Raw genomic sequence first — 18,583 nt, 5'->3', positions numbered from 1 at the left:
TGTGCCCAGCTTGTGACTACCCCTGAACTTCTGTCTGTACTTTTCAGGTGTTAGTCCAAACTTTCTGATGAGCGCCAGTTTCATGGTGGGGTAGTGGGTCTGCTCATCCTCTTCGAGGGCCAATAAAGCATCCCTACCAGCTGGAGGCATGTACTTATACAATCCCCCTCCCCAGTACTTCACTGGAACCCCATGGGCCCTCAACGAGACCTCATAGGCTGCTAGCCACTTGGCGATGTCGTCACCCGCCCCATAGCTAGCTACTATGTCCTTTGGCAGGTAAGGTTTGGGTTCCCTGGTGGACTCTTGGATTTGGCTGCCACCATTAGGAACAGTTGGTGCTCCAATTCTTAGGATCTGAAGCTCTATCTCTTTCAGTCTTATCTCATGAGCCATCCTCTCTTTCTCCGTCTCATGAGCCAACCTCTGTTCCTCCTTCTCCTTCTCCAGCTTTGCTAAATCCCATGTGAGCTGTCTTTTCTCTCTCCGATCTGCTAACTCCACGCTGGATAAGCCCCCGCTAGAGACAGTGCTGCCCTTCCTAGAAAGTGTCCTGGGCCCTGCTGACAGGTTCCCCACCTCAGGTTGGTACATCTCAGCCCCCTCGGGGTCAGGCTCTCCATCCCTGTCTTCCTCCTCAGCCTTGCTTTCTCGGCGTGCCTCCCCCCAAGCCCTTAAGCTGGTTTGGAGTGCACCCTTCTTTGCTCCTGGGGGACAGTACACCCCCTCCCGCTGGCAAAACTCCCTGAGTTGGGCCACAGTGTACGTTTCTAGATTCTCTAGTACAAACTCCATCTTGCCCACTCAGGTTAGAGGACAGGTTTTGTGCAGTAACAATGTAGGGTGGTACCTTTAGTAATACCTCCTCCCACCACCAGAGTAAATTTGGAAAAAACAAAAACCCACAATTAGGAAGGCCGCTGTGAGAAAACTCCCGGTGTAGGCCTATGGACTACCCACAGTTATTGTTGAGTATATGTAGGCACAGCTCTATCCCACCGCTGAACACCAATTTATGTTGGAAACAGCCCACTCCCACTCCGCAGGGTGGTGGTGGACTCCCCGAACACACTGTGGTAGCTTGGCTCGAGTGGTCAGGAAACAGGCGCAGTGCTAAGCATACAATATACCCATACAATAACCATGCGTGCATCCGTTCCAAAAACGACTCTACACCGTAAAAATTATGAAAATATTCTTTCTTTATCTTTTTCTCTTAGTTGTTGATTGGAAAAATAAATAAGACAATCACAATATACAAGTTTCAATTAGTGCAGGTCAAATAAATACTGGCTGTTTGATGAAATAAATAGGGGTGATCATAAATAACAGGGCATAAATACAAGTGCAATATATACAGACAATTAAATACTTTGAGGCAATAAATACTGTACCAATAAATATTGTACACCATCAAGTCCTGTGGACCTATAAATATAGTGCAGCAATAAATAGGTAAAAATCCAATAAATACAGTACCCCCAATAAATAATTAAAAGTATACCGCAACCCTCATATAATCAGATGACACTTCAATTCTTAAGGGCTGATATGGCCCAGGCACAGCTTGTAGGGTTGTGGAAGGCTTGAGGGGGGCTACTCCCTGGCTGGGACAAGGCTGAGGCCTAATCTGAGGTAGATCAAAGGGGGGAATACCAGTGCCCTGGCTTTCTCTCTCCACACAACCTCTCTAGGTTAGTCCCAGTTCACCCCAGGCACAGTCAGGTTGGTTTCAGCACCTCCCTAGCCCCTTAGAGCAGTCTCTCAGGTCTCCACAGGGCCTTAGGCGCCCTCTACTCCACTTACTGCCCTTTTTCTGATGTTCCGACGCCGCTGGAGTCGTGACGACGCCGTGAGGCGGTTCCGGTTCGGTCTCGGCGGCCTCGGCACAATGTCAGTTCTTTGACGACGCCGGTAGGCGGTTCCGGTCCGATGTCGGCGGCCTCGGTTCGATCTCTACCTCCGATTCGACGGCGTCGGGCAGTCTCTTCACGATGTCGACTTCGGGCGGCTCCGGTCCGATGGCGCTCTCGGCTCCGATGACGTCGGCCGGCCTGGCCTCGATGTCGACTTCCGGCGACTCCGGGGTGCGATCCTCACCCCCGACCTCCGGTGCTCCTCCTCTCAGGTTCCGGGCGACTCCGGAGTGCGATCCTCACTCCCGACCTCCGGTGCTCCTCTACCTCGGTCTCCGACGACTCCGGAGGGCGGACTTCACTCCTCCGATGACGCCGCTCACTCGACCTCGGTTCACTTCCTCCTCGACCTCTGGTATTCCTCACGACCTCCGTCGGCGCCCTCTCACGACCTCGGGCGGCTCCGGGTACGACGTCTGCTACTTCAGTCAGCGCCGCTTCTCCACCTCGGGCTCCAGGTCTCAGGCTACTCGACGCCGGACTCCAGGGAAACCAGTTTCCAGGTCAGGATCTTGCTGCTTTCTGCTTCTAAGGCCTGTTCCTGCTGTTCAGGTCCTTAGGATGAGTTTTTCTGTCTTCTTCCCACACAGGGCTATAGGCTGGGATCCATCAGTAGGGACAAGTATCAAGGGTGGGTTTATGGACCCCACTCCAGGCACAAGTTTCCACCCCTGCTGCTTCACTCCTTCCTCCTTCACTGTTGTGCTCCTCTCTCTTCACCAGTCAGGTGCCAACTGCCAGCTCCAACTGCCAACTGCCTCTCTTATCCTCCCAACATTCTAAACGGTCTCCAACTGTCACAGAGTCCTGGAATCTCCTGGAATGTTCTGGAAGGTGCTGGTAGGTTCCAGTGGATGCTGGTGATGTCACAGGTGGCCACCATTTTGTGCTCCAGGCCCTCAGACAGAAGTTTCAGGGGTAGCTAAAATGGCTCCCTGAATCTGCAGCAACACGAAAAAGTCTGGTGGTTCCCAAAAAGGAAAAATTCAAACAGGGTTTGAGGCAAAAGTGGGACAAAATAAATAATGATGAGGAGGGACCACCCAAAGGGCTGACAGGTCTAACAGGAAGGGTCTGTCTACAAGGGCCACAATAAACAAAGTCATCTAAGTGGTTCTCCTCAAATCCCATAAAAAAAACTCTCACTTCAAAAAAAACAAAAAGAATTTGAGAGAAATGTAAATCTCTGATCTTCATTAAACACCTAAAAGTTTAAAAGGAAAATGTAAGGCTACCATTCTAAACACCGGTCTGGCTCAACATGGAAATGAACTGCAACACAACCTGAATTCAAAAGCTACTTAATTGATCAACAAAATATTCACTGTCCTTCTCCAGGGTCTAATGATTCCTGGTATAATGAATCTGCTTTTTTCTTCTTGTGCAAAATAAACAAGATCAGAGATTAACTTACTGACTCCTTTATTCCTGAAACAATACTTCAGTACCTCAGTAACTGAGCATAGAACATTTTTCCCATCTTCAAGGAAGAAAAAAACGCTGCTGCTTCCAATACCAAATTTTTGTCCTGTTATAAAAATCACCTAACCCATTAACGGGATGAGGACTTCTGACAAGCCTACCCGCAAATTCCTACCCTCAGAACGGTAAAGTATCACAACACCTCAAAGATGAACATGCTAAGCCTACTTTGAGAAATATATATCATATTATCCTCGATTGCGGATAATTATTGCCTCATCTTGGTTGCCCCCTATATAAGATTATTAAAAAAATGTGTGGCCTTAAAATTAAAAAACTCAGCCAGGTTAACAACCTACTTGGTACACGCCAATCTGGTTTCAGACCATGCCTCTGCACGAAATCTACTACACCAATTGATGACATTCTCTATACTTTTAATGACAGTCACATCTAACTTACTCATTTTAACATCAGCTTTTGATACTGCAGCTTACAAAAAGCTCCCAAACACATTAACAAACAGAATGTACAGGACTGACTGTTCTGAAATGGTTGTTCTCCAAATGGTCCCCGTCTAAGTAAAATATGAACAGGCTTTATTAAGGTAAGGAATGCTATTAAAGTCAACTTTATCCAGGCATCTATGAGGAAGGATCACCCTCAAAATGTAAGCTACTCAGACATCAGTGAATAGGTCACTATTAAAATCTAATCAACCAAGAGTCATTAGTGGGTAAGCATCTTCCCACACAGCAAATTTACCCAGGAAGCTTTGACGGAAGGTCACTGTCAAAATCAAATCTACTCAGGCAACAGTGAGGAAGAGTCATTGTCCATGTCAAACCTACCCAGGCAGCAGAGGAAAAGTTGCTCTCCAAGTAAAATCTACCAAGGCAGCAGTAAGGAACGGAGTCCTCCATATTAAATCTATGCATTCAGCTGTGTGGAAGGATTGCCCGCCCTATAAGTTAAATCTACCTAGGCAGCAGGGAACAGGGATCACTTTCTAAGTACAAACGACCATGGTAGCTTTCAGCACAGGCTTTCTTGCAGGATAAATCTACCCATCGGCTCTTGGGGGGCAGTAGAGCACAACAACAGGTATGCAAATGTTAGGATCAAGCATAGTCATTCTACACATAAGAATGTTTAGATTTTTTGGTAGGACCATCTTCCCTGGATTTACAATGTTTCACAATGACTTAACATACTACATGAGCAGGTGCTGTGCCGTGGTAGCCCTTTCAGAGCTATGGAGGCACCCTACAGCAGAGATCACATCCTGGATAGTTTTATGGTTGAGGAATACAATGGATGATCAGGTCTATACCAAGACACTATGCCCAGTTATTTGGCAAAAAATGTGCCCATTTTATGTCTTGCTTTTGCAAGATACTAGTATTCATGTCACTGCAAAATAGATTGGTGGTAAAATGGGCAGAACAGCCTTTCTTTCGGCTCCTATACATTATGTTGACAGAGGCCAAAATCCCCATTTGAATTGGGCACCCTAACAGGCCAGTACTCACCATTGCTATCAAGAAATATAGATTGTGACCCAAAAGTGAGATAACTTGTAAATTCACCACATGACTATTTAAGCGCTAACAGGCCTGGTCAATTACATGTCTGAAGGGCATGACGATTCTGTGTCCACCTCTTGTAGCCACCTCTCATGGAGGGTAACGAAGTCTGGTAATGGAAGAATGAGAACTATGGGGTCTGAAGCGAAGGATAAGACAAGAAAATGGTGCTACACAAGCTACCCCAGTTAAAGCCATCAGCTATGTACTTACATCTCAGGGGAGCCAGTTCTCCAGGTTTTGTCTCTCATGGTGAAGCTCCCCAGACTGTCTCTCTTGCTGACACGATCATCTTTGTGCTTGCTACTGTGGTCTCTCTTAACTACTGTAGGTGGCTTCTGCTCCATTTGACAGAGGTGTTCCATGCTACTGTACACCTGAGCAAAGAAATAAAACAGAGGTAACGTACAGCACAGAAAGCTGTGTACACACTGGAATACAATCAAGAGAAAGACAGATATGGAAGCAGACAGGGTGCGGTCAGGAGTTTCTCAATCTTGACAGAGTTCAGCCAGAGTAGAAGGCTCAATTGACAGTAGTAGCCTGTTCAATGGGGAATGGGAGAATCGTAAAGATGTGAAGTGCCTTTTGGAAGTTCTGAAGAGAAGGTGATTTGGGAGGTTTACAAGGGTTAGGGTGGGAGACCGAGTAGCCCACAATGAGTTCTCATTAGAGATATATGAATAAACACGTTAGGCAGCTATTGTTACTTTGTGTAAATTGCAATCTGGCTGGATGTGGTTGACTCACGAAGAGCGATGCAAGTACACCATAATCCAGGCCTGCAGCACCTGCTGTTATTTAACACTAGAAGGCACAGGCAGCTATGCAGACTCTGTTAAATCCTACCCCACTTCTATTTCAAAACTGGAATCCACACACATCTCAACCTATGCATCTTGTGCATTGACCTGCAACACCCCTGTTATTCAGAACTGGGACTCAGATGACCCTATCCCTGAACATGACTCCTCAGCAGCAACTACACTTACTATTCCAGTGCTTGTACTCGCACAAAGCTCTGTGGATGCATCTCAGTTGTAAACTCTAGTCCACCCCGCCATACTGTTCTGGAACCCATACACAGCTCTGCCAGAGCATCTCAATTCTGAAATAATTCATCCCCTGACAATCCACAACTGGGAGCCCTGCTATTCAGGAACGATGCTACACAGAGCTCTATAAATGCTTCCCATCTTAAACTGCAGCGCCTTATGGGTTCAAAATCCTGTAGGATAACAACATAAGGCTTCAGAGGATTCTGTGAGTGAATTACAGTATTCAAAGTGAGGGACCTATAAACAATGAGCACTTGCTCCCATGAAATCAGCTGTAGGAGCAGGCTCTAGGCAGCGAGAAGCACATTCATGGAAGCCGGAAGCATGTTAGTTCAGTCAGAAACCTGCTCAAATGGATAACTGGAGTAAGGGAAGTATGCACAGGGCAAAAGAGGTCAGGGTCATGCCAACAGGCAGTATTGAAATGGCAGGTAGGAGCATACTCAGCACCAGGGAGCATACCTAAAGCAATATGGGCAGGTGTCCAGCAGACAAAAGCATGGTTTTGTCAGAAGGAGTCAGATTTCAGCAGAGGAGACAGATGGTGGCAGCAGGAGCATGGTCATATCAGCAGAGAAGATGGTTTCAGCAGGCCAGAGCATGCGTATGACAACAGAAAGCATGATCATGGAAGAAAGAGTGATACTCCTGCAGAAGAGAGGATGTCCATGACAGCAGAGAGCATGCTGTTGGCAGGTGGGAGAACAGTCATGGATGGCACCAAGGGGCATGCAAATGTCAGAATAAATCATACTCCGATCCCATGAGGCAAGCATTTGACAACAGAGAGTCTGCTTATGGTAGCATGGAGCAAGTTTGCTGAGAGAGGAACCAGCCTACCTTGCTAAACCTTGGAGAGCAAGAAGAGAATTGCCTTATCTCCACTGGTTCATCATCATTGGTGTCATCTTCGTCGTAGGAATTGACGTGGTGGTACCGGTCGGACCGAGCTGAAAAGAGAGAAGGGTAATGCTCAGATAAACACACAATGCAAAATGTTTCAACAGCAACCTCACAGCTGGTTCAAATGACGGTCTCAAGAGGGTCTTCCTTGAACACAAGAAGTCCTGTACCTCAGGGATACATTCTGAATGACTAATAATCTGCCGTATTTCAAAACCACATCTTTCAGATATACAAAATGATACCGTGAATACACATGGTAATGAGACTATGTTATTGCCAGGTGACCTTTCAATGTTTTATAGAAGGTACAGCCCTCCGTCTATCAGGATCGCCCTGAATTCAGTTTCTCAAGTTGGGTGGACCTGCAGACTTGTGTGTAAAAACATGAATATTAAGAGAGAAACCCATTTTGGAATTGGAGGTTTAAACTATTTAAATTATTCATGGACACTACTTGCTTTGACTACATATACCCTTGTATGGTAGTATCATCTCGTAAGTGAGCCCCTGTCTCCAAATTCACTGAAAAAACAGTCCTGTCCAGTGTCCCTCAATAATATAGCAGTCATTCCCATTGATTCGATTTGGACTACTTCTGTGAGAATAACTAGGCTAAAATAATTTAGAATTTCTTTTGTTTTTTTCTTAGGGCACACAGCTGGCACTGCTGAATGCTGGAGGTACTGAATACCAAGAAAGCATAGTGCTGTTTCTACCTCAATGTTTTTTCCCCGCACCATATAATTTCTGTCTCATTATCTCACTCTTACATGTTCTTTCTCATATCTCCTTTCTCCTTATGTCAATGTTTTCCTGTATGATCTTCCTTCTTTCTACCTTTTCTGCCTGTCCTTAGCTTTCTCTTCCTCTAATCATGTAATATAAGCTATAGTCCCTAACAATGAGTGCCGGTGTCTAGAACCTTTAAAATTAGTCACACATGGCTTACATGGTATATAAAAATTAGCCAATATTGTTAAATGGCAAGCCGAAACCTCCTCCCCTGCACCCTAGCCAGTATTTCACACAAACGCCAAAGCATAAAGGTACGTCCAACTCCAACTCTTTAAAATGTACAACCCAACCCGCAATCCTAAACAAACTTCCAACCCCAAACACTACGACTAAATCAAAACCGAGAGGATTAACTTCAACTTCTAAGAAAACATTTCAAATAGTAAATACCTAGATTTAATATTATACTTGAGCATAAATGCTTAAACTACTTTCAACTCATCAAACTCTTAGCCTAAACCTGTGTCTTAAACCACTAAACTTAAACTTCTCAAATTAAGCCTACACACTAGGCCCAAACCTAGTCTAAACACCGCATTCTTGGCCTATATCCTCAACCCCAACATATTAATGTCAGAATTCTCAAGCCTAATCTAAAACCATCAACCCCCTTAATAAAATCCTATGGTTAAGTCTAAATACTGAGGTATGATATTAGGGCCAAACTTAGAGTTTGGTGGACTGGGTATTCCATCACAACCCTTGCAGAGTATCCTGCCTGCAAAACTCAAGGTTCACCCACTCTATTTAGAGTCAAACAGGCCACTGTCTTTCAGACAGTGGTTCCCCTAGTGGTAAAGCTTACTCCAAGAGGCCGACAGAGTAAGGCCTCTTGTAGTAAGAATATCAGACAAGCCGCATTATTTAGAGCGGACAATCTTTTTTTTTTTACTGTCCATCACTGCCATGGCAGTATCGGACAGAAAGGAAGAAAATAACCCCCAACATCCCAAACTCTTAGTCACCCTGCCCGATTTTTAGTCATGTAGACTTCCAGGTTTACGGCGGCATTGAAAAATATACTACATTGGGGTAAACTGTCATCATACAGCCCACTGGAGATTGCAGCCGTCAAAGGAAGCACAAAATACTATCCACCCAGTTTAGGATGGACGGTGTTATGTGTTTTTTTTCTGTATGTCACTGCCAGGCATCTGGCGTTGAGGGACAGCAAAAAAAAGAAATGATCCCTAAACCATAGAAGAAAACTTCCATAGTCTGGGCCATTTGTTTTATATTTTTCTTGAACAAACTCTCCCTTTTGGAGTTTATTTTTGGAAAAAAAACCTCTGGAAAGGTTTGATGGCCAGTTGTCATGTCTGACTGTGCCATGGATCAAACGTTCCCAACTTTGAAGGAAACCGATATGACAGTGTTTCCAGACAATGTATAGAGATGTCTGGAAGGCCTCCAGACATTTCTCAATTTGTTGTGTGGAGTAAAGGCAGTGTGGCGGACGTAAAGTACCCTGCCAGCCTGTATGCCTTCATTCCATCTGCCAAACCCTAAATAATTCCAACAGGATCCTATTTAGAGTTGGGTGGATGCGGGACATCTGCCACCAAGTGCCACTGATGTCAATGGCATTCTGAACACACCAGATGTGACACCCAAAGCTTTTTAGTTAATGACTAACCAAGGTTCTTAGCTCCTAAGCTTAAGTAATTAAGCATAATGTCTACAGCCAAAGAACAGAAGTAAACTCCTCAACCTAATGATCCATTCGCATAAAGCTCCTAGGCAAAATCTAAGCCACTCTCAGCTATGGAAGATTTTGATGCTGAGCCCAACGAATGCACTGAGGATGAACCTGACAATGAAGGTTTAAGTGAAAGAGTCAAAGACCTGCTAAAGTGTGACATCACAATGCCTGAGTCAAAATGGTGTACTCTATAGACAAGGGTGTAGCCATTGCTACGTTTCTGCATAATCAACTTCGGGACATTTGTGCCTGGTGGCAGATGCCTATTCTTTGGAGTCAACATCTTTGCAGGCCTGTAGGGCTAGATGAATATCTTTACCTCCGTATCCTCAAGTAGAGCTGGACCATAGGATTTCCATTTTTAGGGTAATGATAAAATGTCGCTTTCTTTCAGAGTGGTCTAACCTTCGGTGTAACTAAAGCATGACAATGCACAGCAAGGCTCTCTAAACTATACTGCTTGCTCTGGTAGAAAATATATGAAAAATATCTTGAGACATCATGCAGATAGAAGCAATAGATATTCCTGAATAATAGTTTTCTGTTTTCATTTCTTGCATCCTCTGAAGAAAGTCTTCTATTTCCTTTAGATGGTTTGTACATATTTGAAAAAAATGAGTGAGAATGTTCTGAGAAGCCAACCCTACTATAAACTGAAATAGAGAACTGTAATCTTGTTTCAAATCAACACATAACAAATGTTGATGTGTGGGTCTTGGGAATTTGTTTTAATTTGATCAACAGTATGCCTGAAATAGATTTAAATAGAAAATATGAAGCAAGTGTTCTATCAACAAAAGGCTTCAGCACGGGTGGAAAAAAATCTAAAACGGCCTCTTGATGCATACCGAAGGCCAACATACTCTGAGAGGCTCACACACTAATTACATGAATGAGGTAGAGGGGCTGCATAATAAAGATCAGAATAGATGCCCGTAGGCTGCTTGTTGTCACTACTAAACTAATAAAAATCATAGATCCCTGAGATTCCCAAGACGGTTGCAGAGATTTTTAAGTAGAGCATTTTAATCTATTAAAGATTCCAAGCCAGAGAATACGTTAACTTTGTTATTTCTTTTTCTATTCACCATTTGTCTTATTTACAAAATAACTTCATTGTTATTTTTAATAAACAAAAATAAATTAGCCTCATTGTTGTTCTCAGAGAATAAAGATTTTGTTCGGGACATAAATTGTCTTAATTCACCTAAGTAAGTCACATTGAGGAGAGCTGTTTTACGGTAATGTAGTTTTTTTTGAGTTTTTGACTTTTACCGACAGTTTTTGATATTTAATTTCAAATTACTAATTTCTAATCTCACATTTTCTAATTTAATCTTATTATTTTATACTTAATCTCAAGGCCTTAACATTTACCTGCAGGCTTTTTGATTTTAAATCTCAGTTTTTTTATGTTTGATTTCAGATCTTTCGCCTTTCAGCCTCAGGAATTTTCACTCTCAACTCCTATATTTATTATTTGGCAATCTCTGCTATTATACTGTTAGCATTTGAAGGGTTGTTCATCTTTATTGCCATTGTTTTTGTTTTTACTTAAAAACTGTATCTGGGCTTTTATTCTAACAGGGTATGCCTATTGAGGCCAGTGGATAGTTGCTTGCTTTTAATCTGAGTTAAAGCTTCAATTTCAGGATTTTTACTTTTCAACTCTGGCATTTTTAACTTTCAGCACAGGTAAGCATTAGTACAATGCACAAAGTATGTTGTTAGGTAAGTTTGCATGAACAAAGGGTTGGCTTTACACACTCTGTCTAAACTGACCCCCAAGACAAACTGTTTGTCTCTGGGAGCTCAGTTAAAGTTCCTAGCACAAACAGCAAAGGAAAAAGGTCAGATTTACCAGAAACAATTATGCTACTAGCTGAATATACTATAATAGATAATAAAATAAATGATACTTGCTGTCAAAGTAACTTGTGTCCTCCTCTGACTCCAGGTGAGGAATGAACTCTGCCTTCTGCCGCAGCAGGCTGTTCCAGTCCAACTCCTTGAAAAAACTGTGAGTCTTCACCTCATATGCACCACCTGAATGATTAAAAAGCAAATTGTAAGAGAGTTTTGAGGGGGAAACATTTGGAAAAGTAAGAGAGATGAGTGATATGGTATGGGGGACTCAAAAGGGCAGTGATTGGAGGAAAAACAATAAAACACAGTTTGTGGTGAAGAGATACAGGGTGAGACTACTGAGAGGTGTGAAACAAGGTGAGAAAAGTGAGGGAGAGAAAAGATTAGATAAACACATACAGTACGTGTTAAAGGGGCAGGAGAGCTGAGAGACAAAAGGTGCAGCAAAGAGAACTTGAAGGGCTGGACAGAGAAGGGTGACTATTAAAAAGCCCCTTGTGGACGTCAATTGCAACATCTTGACTCATTTTGATGCATTCTAGTCTGTCTCAGTTTATTTCTGATCTCTAGCTTTGACTTTGGAGCAAGCTGTGACTGAACAGAATATCTAAAAACCAGAGGTTCAAGTATGTGTGTGCAGTAGCAGTTCAAGAATTACAAACTATCCTTTGTGTAAGCCCATGTATCCCTATTTCCAGACTATCAAGCTGATCATCCTATTGCAGCCCCATTCCTGTATGACTCATAATCAGGGCCACTAGGAAAACAAAATTGTGAGTTTGCTGCATTTGGCCTGTAAATATGATCTTGCTGCACCCACCACATAAGAAAAAAGGATTTACCTGTAACTAGGGTTCTCCAGCATTGGCATCTTTCAGAGATTCAAATGCTTGAATTATTCTGTTGCCCTCTTATGCACGGTTGGTTGTGGCTTCCCCATGAGGTAGGAGTTGTTCAAGGTTTGAACCAGAGCCGAGTTGTCTAGTGATCTTAAGTCTTGTTCCTTTGAGGATTCCCTCATTTGCCGGTGTATTACTTTTTCCAAGTTGTATATGATACATCCTCCATCCGTAGAGCTGATTCCTCTGTTTGGAGTGTTGCAATAGCGTCCTTTAAGTTGTTAGACCACGGATTATCTGGAGTCTCGAAGATAAATTTCAAGTGTGCCTTTAGTGAGTTAGTGGGGGCCTTTGCTGTACGGATGTAATATTTTAATAGGGAGGCTTTACAGCCTAGAGTTTGATTCACAAGAACAAATTCCAGTCTTAGTCTTGACCGGTGAGTGAATCGAGGCTGCTGGAATATTTTCCTATAGACGGTGCAGTGGATTTGCTCCAAGACAGAATCTAAGACTCCTGGATAGGCATGATGACCACACCACACTGCAAGGCTGGAAGAAGAGATGCATTTATAACACTAAGTATGTGGGGTGCCAAAGGAACTGAGGAGTATCAAATTGAATGGATTGATACAGTGAATAACTGCAACTCCTTTCGTTTTCATAGACTTCACATGTGCCGTGGGTTTGGTATTTTCACCAACCCAAACTCCCAGATAGTTGTATTTCCTGGCTGTGTTAATGGCTGTGCTACCCAGGTGCCAGGTTAGGTGCTTTTTATTTCGGTGCCTTCCAAAGAAACACATAAGGGGTAGGCCTGATGTCAGATGCCGCAGATGCGCTGCTGCTGCTCCACACTGCAGGGTAGAGTGAAGGGCTGTAGAAACAGGGTGCCGCATCCATCTCTTTTGAGACCGCTCCTGTCGGCAGCAAGGTGGCTGTTCTCACCCGCAGCAGAGGGGCTGCGTCCTTGCGGAATCTTGGCAAAACCAGGCTGATCCAGTATGACACCTAGACTATACACCAGAAGACAGTGGTGGTAAGAGCGGCAAGCATGGCAGTGTATAGGCACTATGTGGTGCCAGTTGAGGGGAATTGGCCATCCTTTCAATGGAAGGCACCCTCACACCACTCTACATCCCCCCATGCACCCTGCCAAGTCATGCTCATTTACAGTTGCTCTGCTGTCTATGACCTGCCTGCCCTCTAGCATTCCTAGTTTGGGAGGGCAGTGCTTATTTCAGCAGTGCCATTCAGTGCGCCTATACCATTTGGTCCAGGGGGCCGGCCTCCACAAAACAAAAGCGCAGAGGATCTCAGCATGCTCGTGCCCCTTCCCTGACAGCCCCAGACTGCTACAAGAAGCAGGGAAGGTGAGGTGGCGCTCATACAAAGTCTAATAGAGTTGTCTGGGTATTTTCATTTTATCGATCACCTGGCTGTTTACGGACCGTAGCCTATTACCGTCCAAGGAATACCAACATCACCAGACCCGCGCTGAAAGCCAAGTCACAGGGTGGCTCTGATTTGACCAGGCTGCCCTTTTATAGCTGCAAGTCAAAAGACAAGACAAGTCAACAGCGACAATGCCTCGGAGGAAGCAGGTGACCGAGAAAACATAATTGGTTGAGGAATCATCTCTTCTCTTTTCAATTTCCACACGCCCCACATCCCTACTTCTGAGTCTGATCAACTGGAGGTTAAAAGGAGGACCTTAAGTAGCTCCATAGTGATGAAAATATATCTTCAAAGGGCACAATAAGGCAGTTTTTTTACAAAGCCATTGACATTGCTCCATTTGCACAGCTAACAATAAATCAATGATCAATGAGTTCCATCAGTCCGCACTTTAGCCCTTACACTAGTCCTTTTAATTCTAAATGCGAAGCACCACTAACAATTGGCCTAAAAGTCCACAGTCCACAAGCATGTCAGAGAATCAGTGTAGAGCAGTGGATAATTGAGCAACTGTCCCAGTCATATACTTCACCAACAGCAGATGCAAATCATAGGAGTGAAAGCGTATTGGATAAGCAATCTCAAGCAGGCTCGGCAAAGATCGAAGTACCAAGGGGTGCACCCACAAACCAGGAAGTAATCTCTAATACTTTTGAGTCACCTACCCCATTTAAGAGTACACCTAGCCCCGTTGGGGCAACAGCATCTACTGACCACCCCGCAGTGAAAGAGTCTTCACAAAACCAGGGCACCTCAGCATTGTTAGGAAATACAGAACAACAGGAGGCTTCGGTACACATGCACGTTACCCGTCCCCAGGACAGTCACTGCCCTATCAAGGAGAGCGAAAAAAAGACTGAAGAAGTAGACAAAGAAACAACACTTATTAATACGGAAATCATGGTTGCTCATGACATCCAAAAACACCACAGCACAGGTGGGACTCATCCAACAAACTTTTCCCCAATATTTGTCAACTGCCAAAGATAACCAATTTCCCTCTAGCGAGACTGGCCCAAAAGGTAAATGAAGGATCGCCCAACCCAATACAACATAACGGGTCCACAGAGAAGCGTTCCATCGTAGAGGGTCCACAGTCTGACGCATTAAGGGCCAAGGACTAAAAGGGGCAAGAAGCAGCAGGCCGTGGTCTGACCCAGCTATTCCAGGAGTGCTGGTGGCAAGCCTAATGCCGCCTACAGGAGCTGGGAGATGCATTGTTGACACAGGCACTCAATCAGACAGCAATTGTCTAGCCGTAACATCCAGGCTTTAACATGGGGGAGAGAATAGGAGACCTACATCAAACCCAAATACTGTTGCTTCTCCATTTAACGGGAGAGGGCAAGCACCAGCACATTTTAGACACCAAGTGCCTTCTAACAGACCAGAGCAAGAGTCAACACTGACTCCATCAGGCAGAACCATCAAGGAGGAATGTTGAGATGGCTCTGAGTTGGGCTTCATCCTCTGCTATTGCGCTAAAGGCCCCAATGATATTCTCAATAAAGGACATTTTCTGTGGTTGTCTGGACACATTTACTCACTGAAGCACCTCACCTTGGAAGACCTAGTATGGGTAAGGTTTGATCCCCCAACCTCAGGCACAAACAGAGAAATCACGACTACAGTCCAAAAGAGGGAGGGCCACAGAGACGCCGTTTTGGCTGAAAAAAACACATTCGCCGAATAGAGGATTGAACTTCAAAAGCCTCTGCCATTTAAACACCCATACGTTCTACTAGAGCAGCCCCCAAGACAAACAGCTACAATTATACTGAGGGGCACGACAGAAGGAATATGCGGTATGGGTACTGCAGTAGACAAGGAAGCATCCTCCCTAACATTATTATGTACACACAACCAGAGGTAGGTGCACTACGACAAAACAACCAGTGTACACTGCGTGTGGGGGTGCAAGGGAATCTCATAAATGCGAGACCGGGGTATCATCCCTAGCTCCAAGACAGACCATCGACACCAACCCCTAAGAACAAACGTTACATCAAGCATTACAATAGCATCATGGAATGTGGCCGGCCTCAAAAGCATCAGAGCAAGCAACAGCCTATCTGGAGAATAATATCTTGTGCCTTGAAGAGACCCAGGCCCTCTCCTTGTCGGTATTGTCCGGTTTCTATGAAATCTTTAAGCCAGCGCTTCCACTCAGCCTCTTTGGACATCCTTCAGGAGGCCTATCTATGTTTATCAAACACACAAGTACGTTGGAGGCTACTTCAAACAATTCCATCTCACCAGGGGTACAGGCAGTCTCCATCAAAGGTATGAAAATTAACCAAAAAACAATTGGCTTGATACTCGTCAGTTGCTACCTCAACGTTCCGAAAAAAACCAAGGCGACTATGGTAGAAAACCTGGGGAATACAACTGAAACTTTCTCTCAGTCTAAAGAGGGGGGATACTATGCAAGACTTCTTCGCAACATGCAAATTTACTTCGGCTCAACAGCAGATAAAGGCACAAAGAATTCATCGTCCATTTCCACCAACTTGTAAAAGGAATCTTAACAATTGATTATATTTTTATCAGAGTGTTTAGAAGGCCAGCTCACATATTTTGGGATCGATAATAGAGCTGAAAGCAACCATAACCCACTAAGGTTCACATTAGGCTTAACATCTCACATGATGGACAGAAGAAATCATGTGGGTTCCTCAACTGGGAAGGAACTTTCAAACCTTGTGAGGAGAATTTAATGGAGGACAGAATAGACTCCAATTGTCACTGCCTGGCTAGCAACGCAGGATTCCAAGGTAATCTCAAAACACTCAGAACCCGTGCATCAGGAGTGGGACTCCCTCATAGAAGACCTCAGAGCTCATCAGACAGGCCACTGGAGCCAGTTGATCTGCCCAAGGAGTGGCAGGCATTAGAAGCCGCAAATTCACTATAGTAAAGCTATTGATCTACCCAAGGAGTGGCAGGCATTAGAGGCCACAAATTCACTATAATAAAGCTATTGTCTCCACAATAAGAGCTTTGCGCAAAGACCACCGAGCACAAAAAACAAAAGCCTAATGTAAGGTCAGCCACGGCAGTAAAAAACGAAATTAACAAAAAAAAATGGTTGATCATCTTTCAGATGCTTAAAGATCAAAACCAGGCATGCTTCTGGGATCACATTCACAAACTAAAAAACAGCAAAGCAACAAGAGAGAATAGAGTGCCGGAGGTGGCATGGGTAAGGCAATTGATGTAGACTCGGGCCAGTCCTCTGCTCCCCCATCACACTGAAACCCCTGCAGCACCAGATTCGATTCAAAACCCTACTCAGAAATTAACAAACATTGACACAGTCATGATCAGGCACATGAAAAAGGCCGGAGCACCTGGTCCAAATGGCCTCCCAGCCAGTTTATTTATGTGCGCTCCAGAAAAATAGACCAGGCTGCTAACAACACTCTTCAATTCTGCCTTATTTTTTCCAGAACACATTTTATTGGGTTTTAGCACAACATCAAGGCTGATGTGGCTCACATATTTAGGAGATTGTAATAAGAACCCCAATGAACAGTGATAAAATAGAAACTTGCACAGTCGGTCCTAACTAACCCGCCCCAGTACCACATGACACTTTGAATGCCCTTAAACGGATTAAGCATTAGACATGTATATCAGTCCCCTGCTACCTGATGCCATATCTCCGTATTTTCTCATCTATCTAGCAGAGAGTTGGTAGAGTGGACTGGGGCCAGTAATATGCCCCTATAGTCGGCCCACCTCTGCCAAATTGTGGGTTGTTTTGGGGGAATCCTCTTGCCCGATACATAGCCACCTCAACAGCCATACAATAGTCCATCCCCTTTTTCCACACCCCAAGGGATGGAGGTGTGTCCACCTTCCACATTCTGGTAATATCCTTTTACACCAAGGTTAGCCCCAGGAACCGCAGCAGTCATTTATATCTGTTCCCCTCCAATGCCCTCCGTGCTATGAAGAAGACTCAATTTTGGATCCCACGAAATAACTCAGGAGAGGACTTCCCTTAGGCAGGATGTGACTCCCTGCCAGAAACGAGTCAACACAACGCAGCTCCACACTGTCTGGAGAAATGTACCATCATCTGCTCTGCAGCAAAGGCATATGTTGGAGTCGATCAAACCCATGCGCCATGTACTAAGCTCTGTGCAGATATTTTAATTGTATCAATTGGAGGCGGGCTGAGATCACAGCCGCTCGGGGAGCCCCCAGAGCCTCTGACCAATCATCATCATCAAGTGTGTCAAGGTCTGCTTCCCACACCGCCCTAACTGCAGGTAATGTGTTTGAAATATTCGTGACTAGGGACTGGTATATTTTTGTGATTTTGTGAGCACCCAGGACTTCCAAGAGAAGTTTACCCCCCAATGAACTAAACTCTGGAAGGCCGGTGAGGTCTCGAAGATATGGGGATAGAGTGTGGCGAACTGTAAGTATTAATAGAATTAGCTGCAGTGTAATTGATATTTGCTGTGCATCTCCTGAAATGATTTCAACACAGTGCCCCGCATTACATCTCCAAGAGTGGAGATTCAAATGATATTCCATTTCTGAAAGCCTTCCAGTCTAGCCACCTGTTTCAGTACACTGCCCTGCCACAATGGAGCTCACTCAGTCAATTTCCCCCACCACCCAATCCTCTGGAGGGAGCGTCTCCATACATCTATGATCACTTGTGTTGCCGGTGGAAGAAACCCTACATTCCTCCCACTATAAAGGTAATCCAGCAAGGAGGCAGTACCCATCACCAATTTCTCAACTGCATATGCCAGGTCTACCTGTGGGGCATACCACCAATCATTTATAATTAGGAGAGGAGAGGCGGATTAGTAGGAGAATGTGTCTGCAGTGGCAATGCCTCCACAATACATGGACTGGATGTATGTTCGAAGGGTGATGCATGTAGCCCCCCCACATACAAGCACCCACAGAGGACAGCATTGATCTGTCGAAACTACTACTGGGGATAGCATATGGATAGTTATCTAACTGGTTCAGCAATGGTGGTAGGAAGACCATTTTGAAGATTACTGATT

The 18,583-nt window shown here is 44.5% G+C and overlaps 1 protein-coding gene across 2 annotated transcripts in view; it reads right to left on the bottom strand.

The window, feature by feature from the left end:
• Positions 1–18,583, bottom strand: part of MAST1 (microtubule associated serine/threonine kinase 1) — a 492,671-nt gene that overhangs the window by 60,417 nt on the left and 413,671 nt on the right. For both annotated transcript variants that reach the window (XM_085654477.1, XM_085654478.1), the window contains 3 exons: positions 11,309–11,431; positions 6,823–6,932; positions 5,138–5,301 (listed from right to left, as the gene is read on the bottom strand). In XM_085654477.1, the coding sequence (XP_085510603.1) occupies positions 5,138–5,301; positions 6,823–6,932; positions 11,309–11,431 (397 nt within the window). The remainder of the gene's footprint in view (positions 1–5,137; positions 5,302–6,822; positions 6,933–11,308; positions 11,432–18,583) is intronic.

This window comes from Triturus cristatus, chromosome 4_1 (genome assembly GCF_964204655.1).
Source record: "Triturus cristatus chromosome 4_1, aTriCri1.1, whole genome shotgun sequence".
Taxonomy (NCBI): Eukaryota; Metazoa; Chordata; class Amphibia; order Caudata; family Salamandridae; genus Triturus; species Triturus cristatus.
The sequence above is the reverse complement of the archived record's forward strand: the minus strand, read 5'-3'. Positions and strand labels throughout refer to the sequence as shown.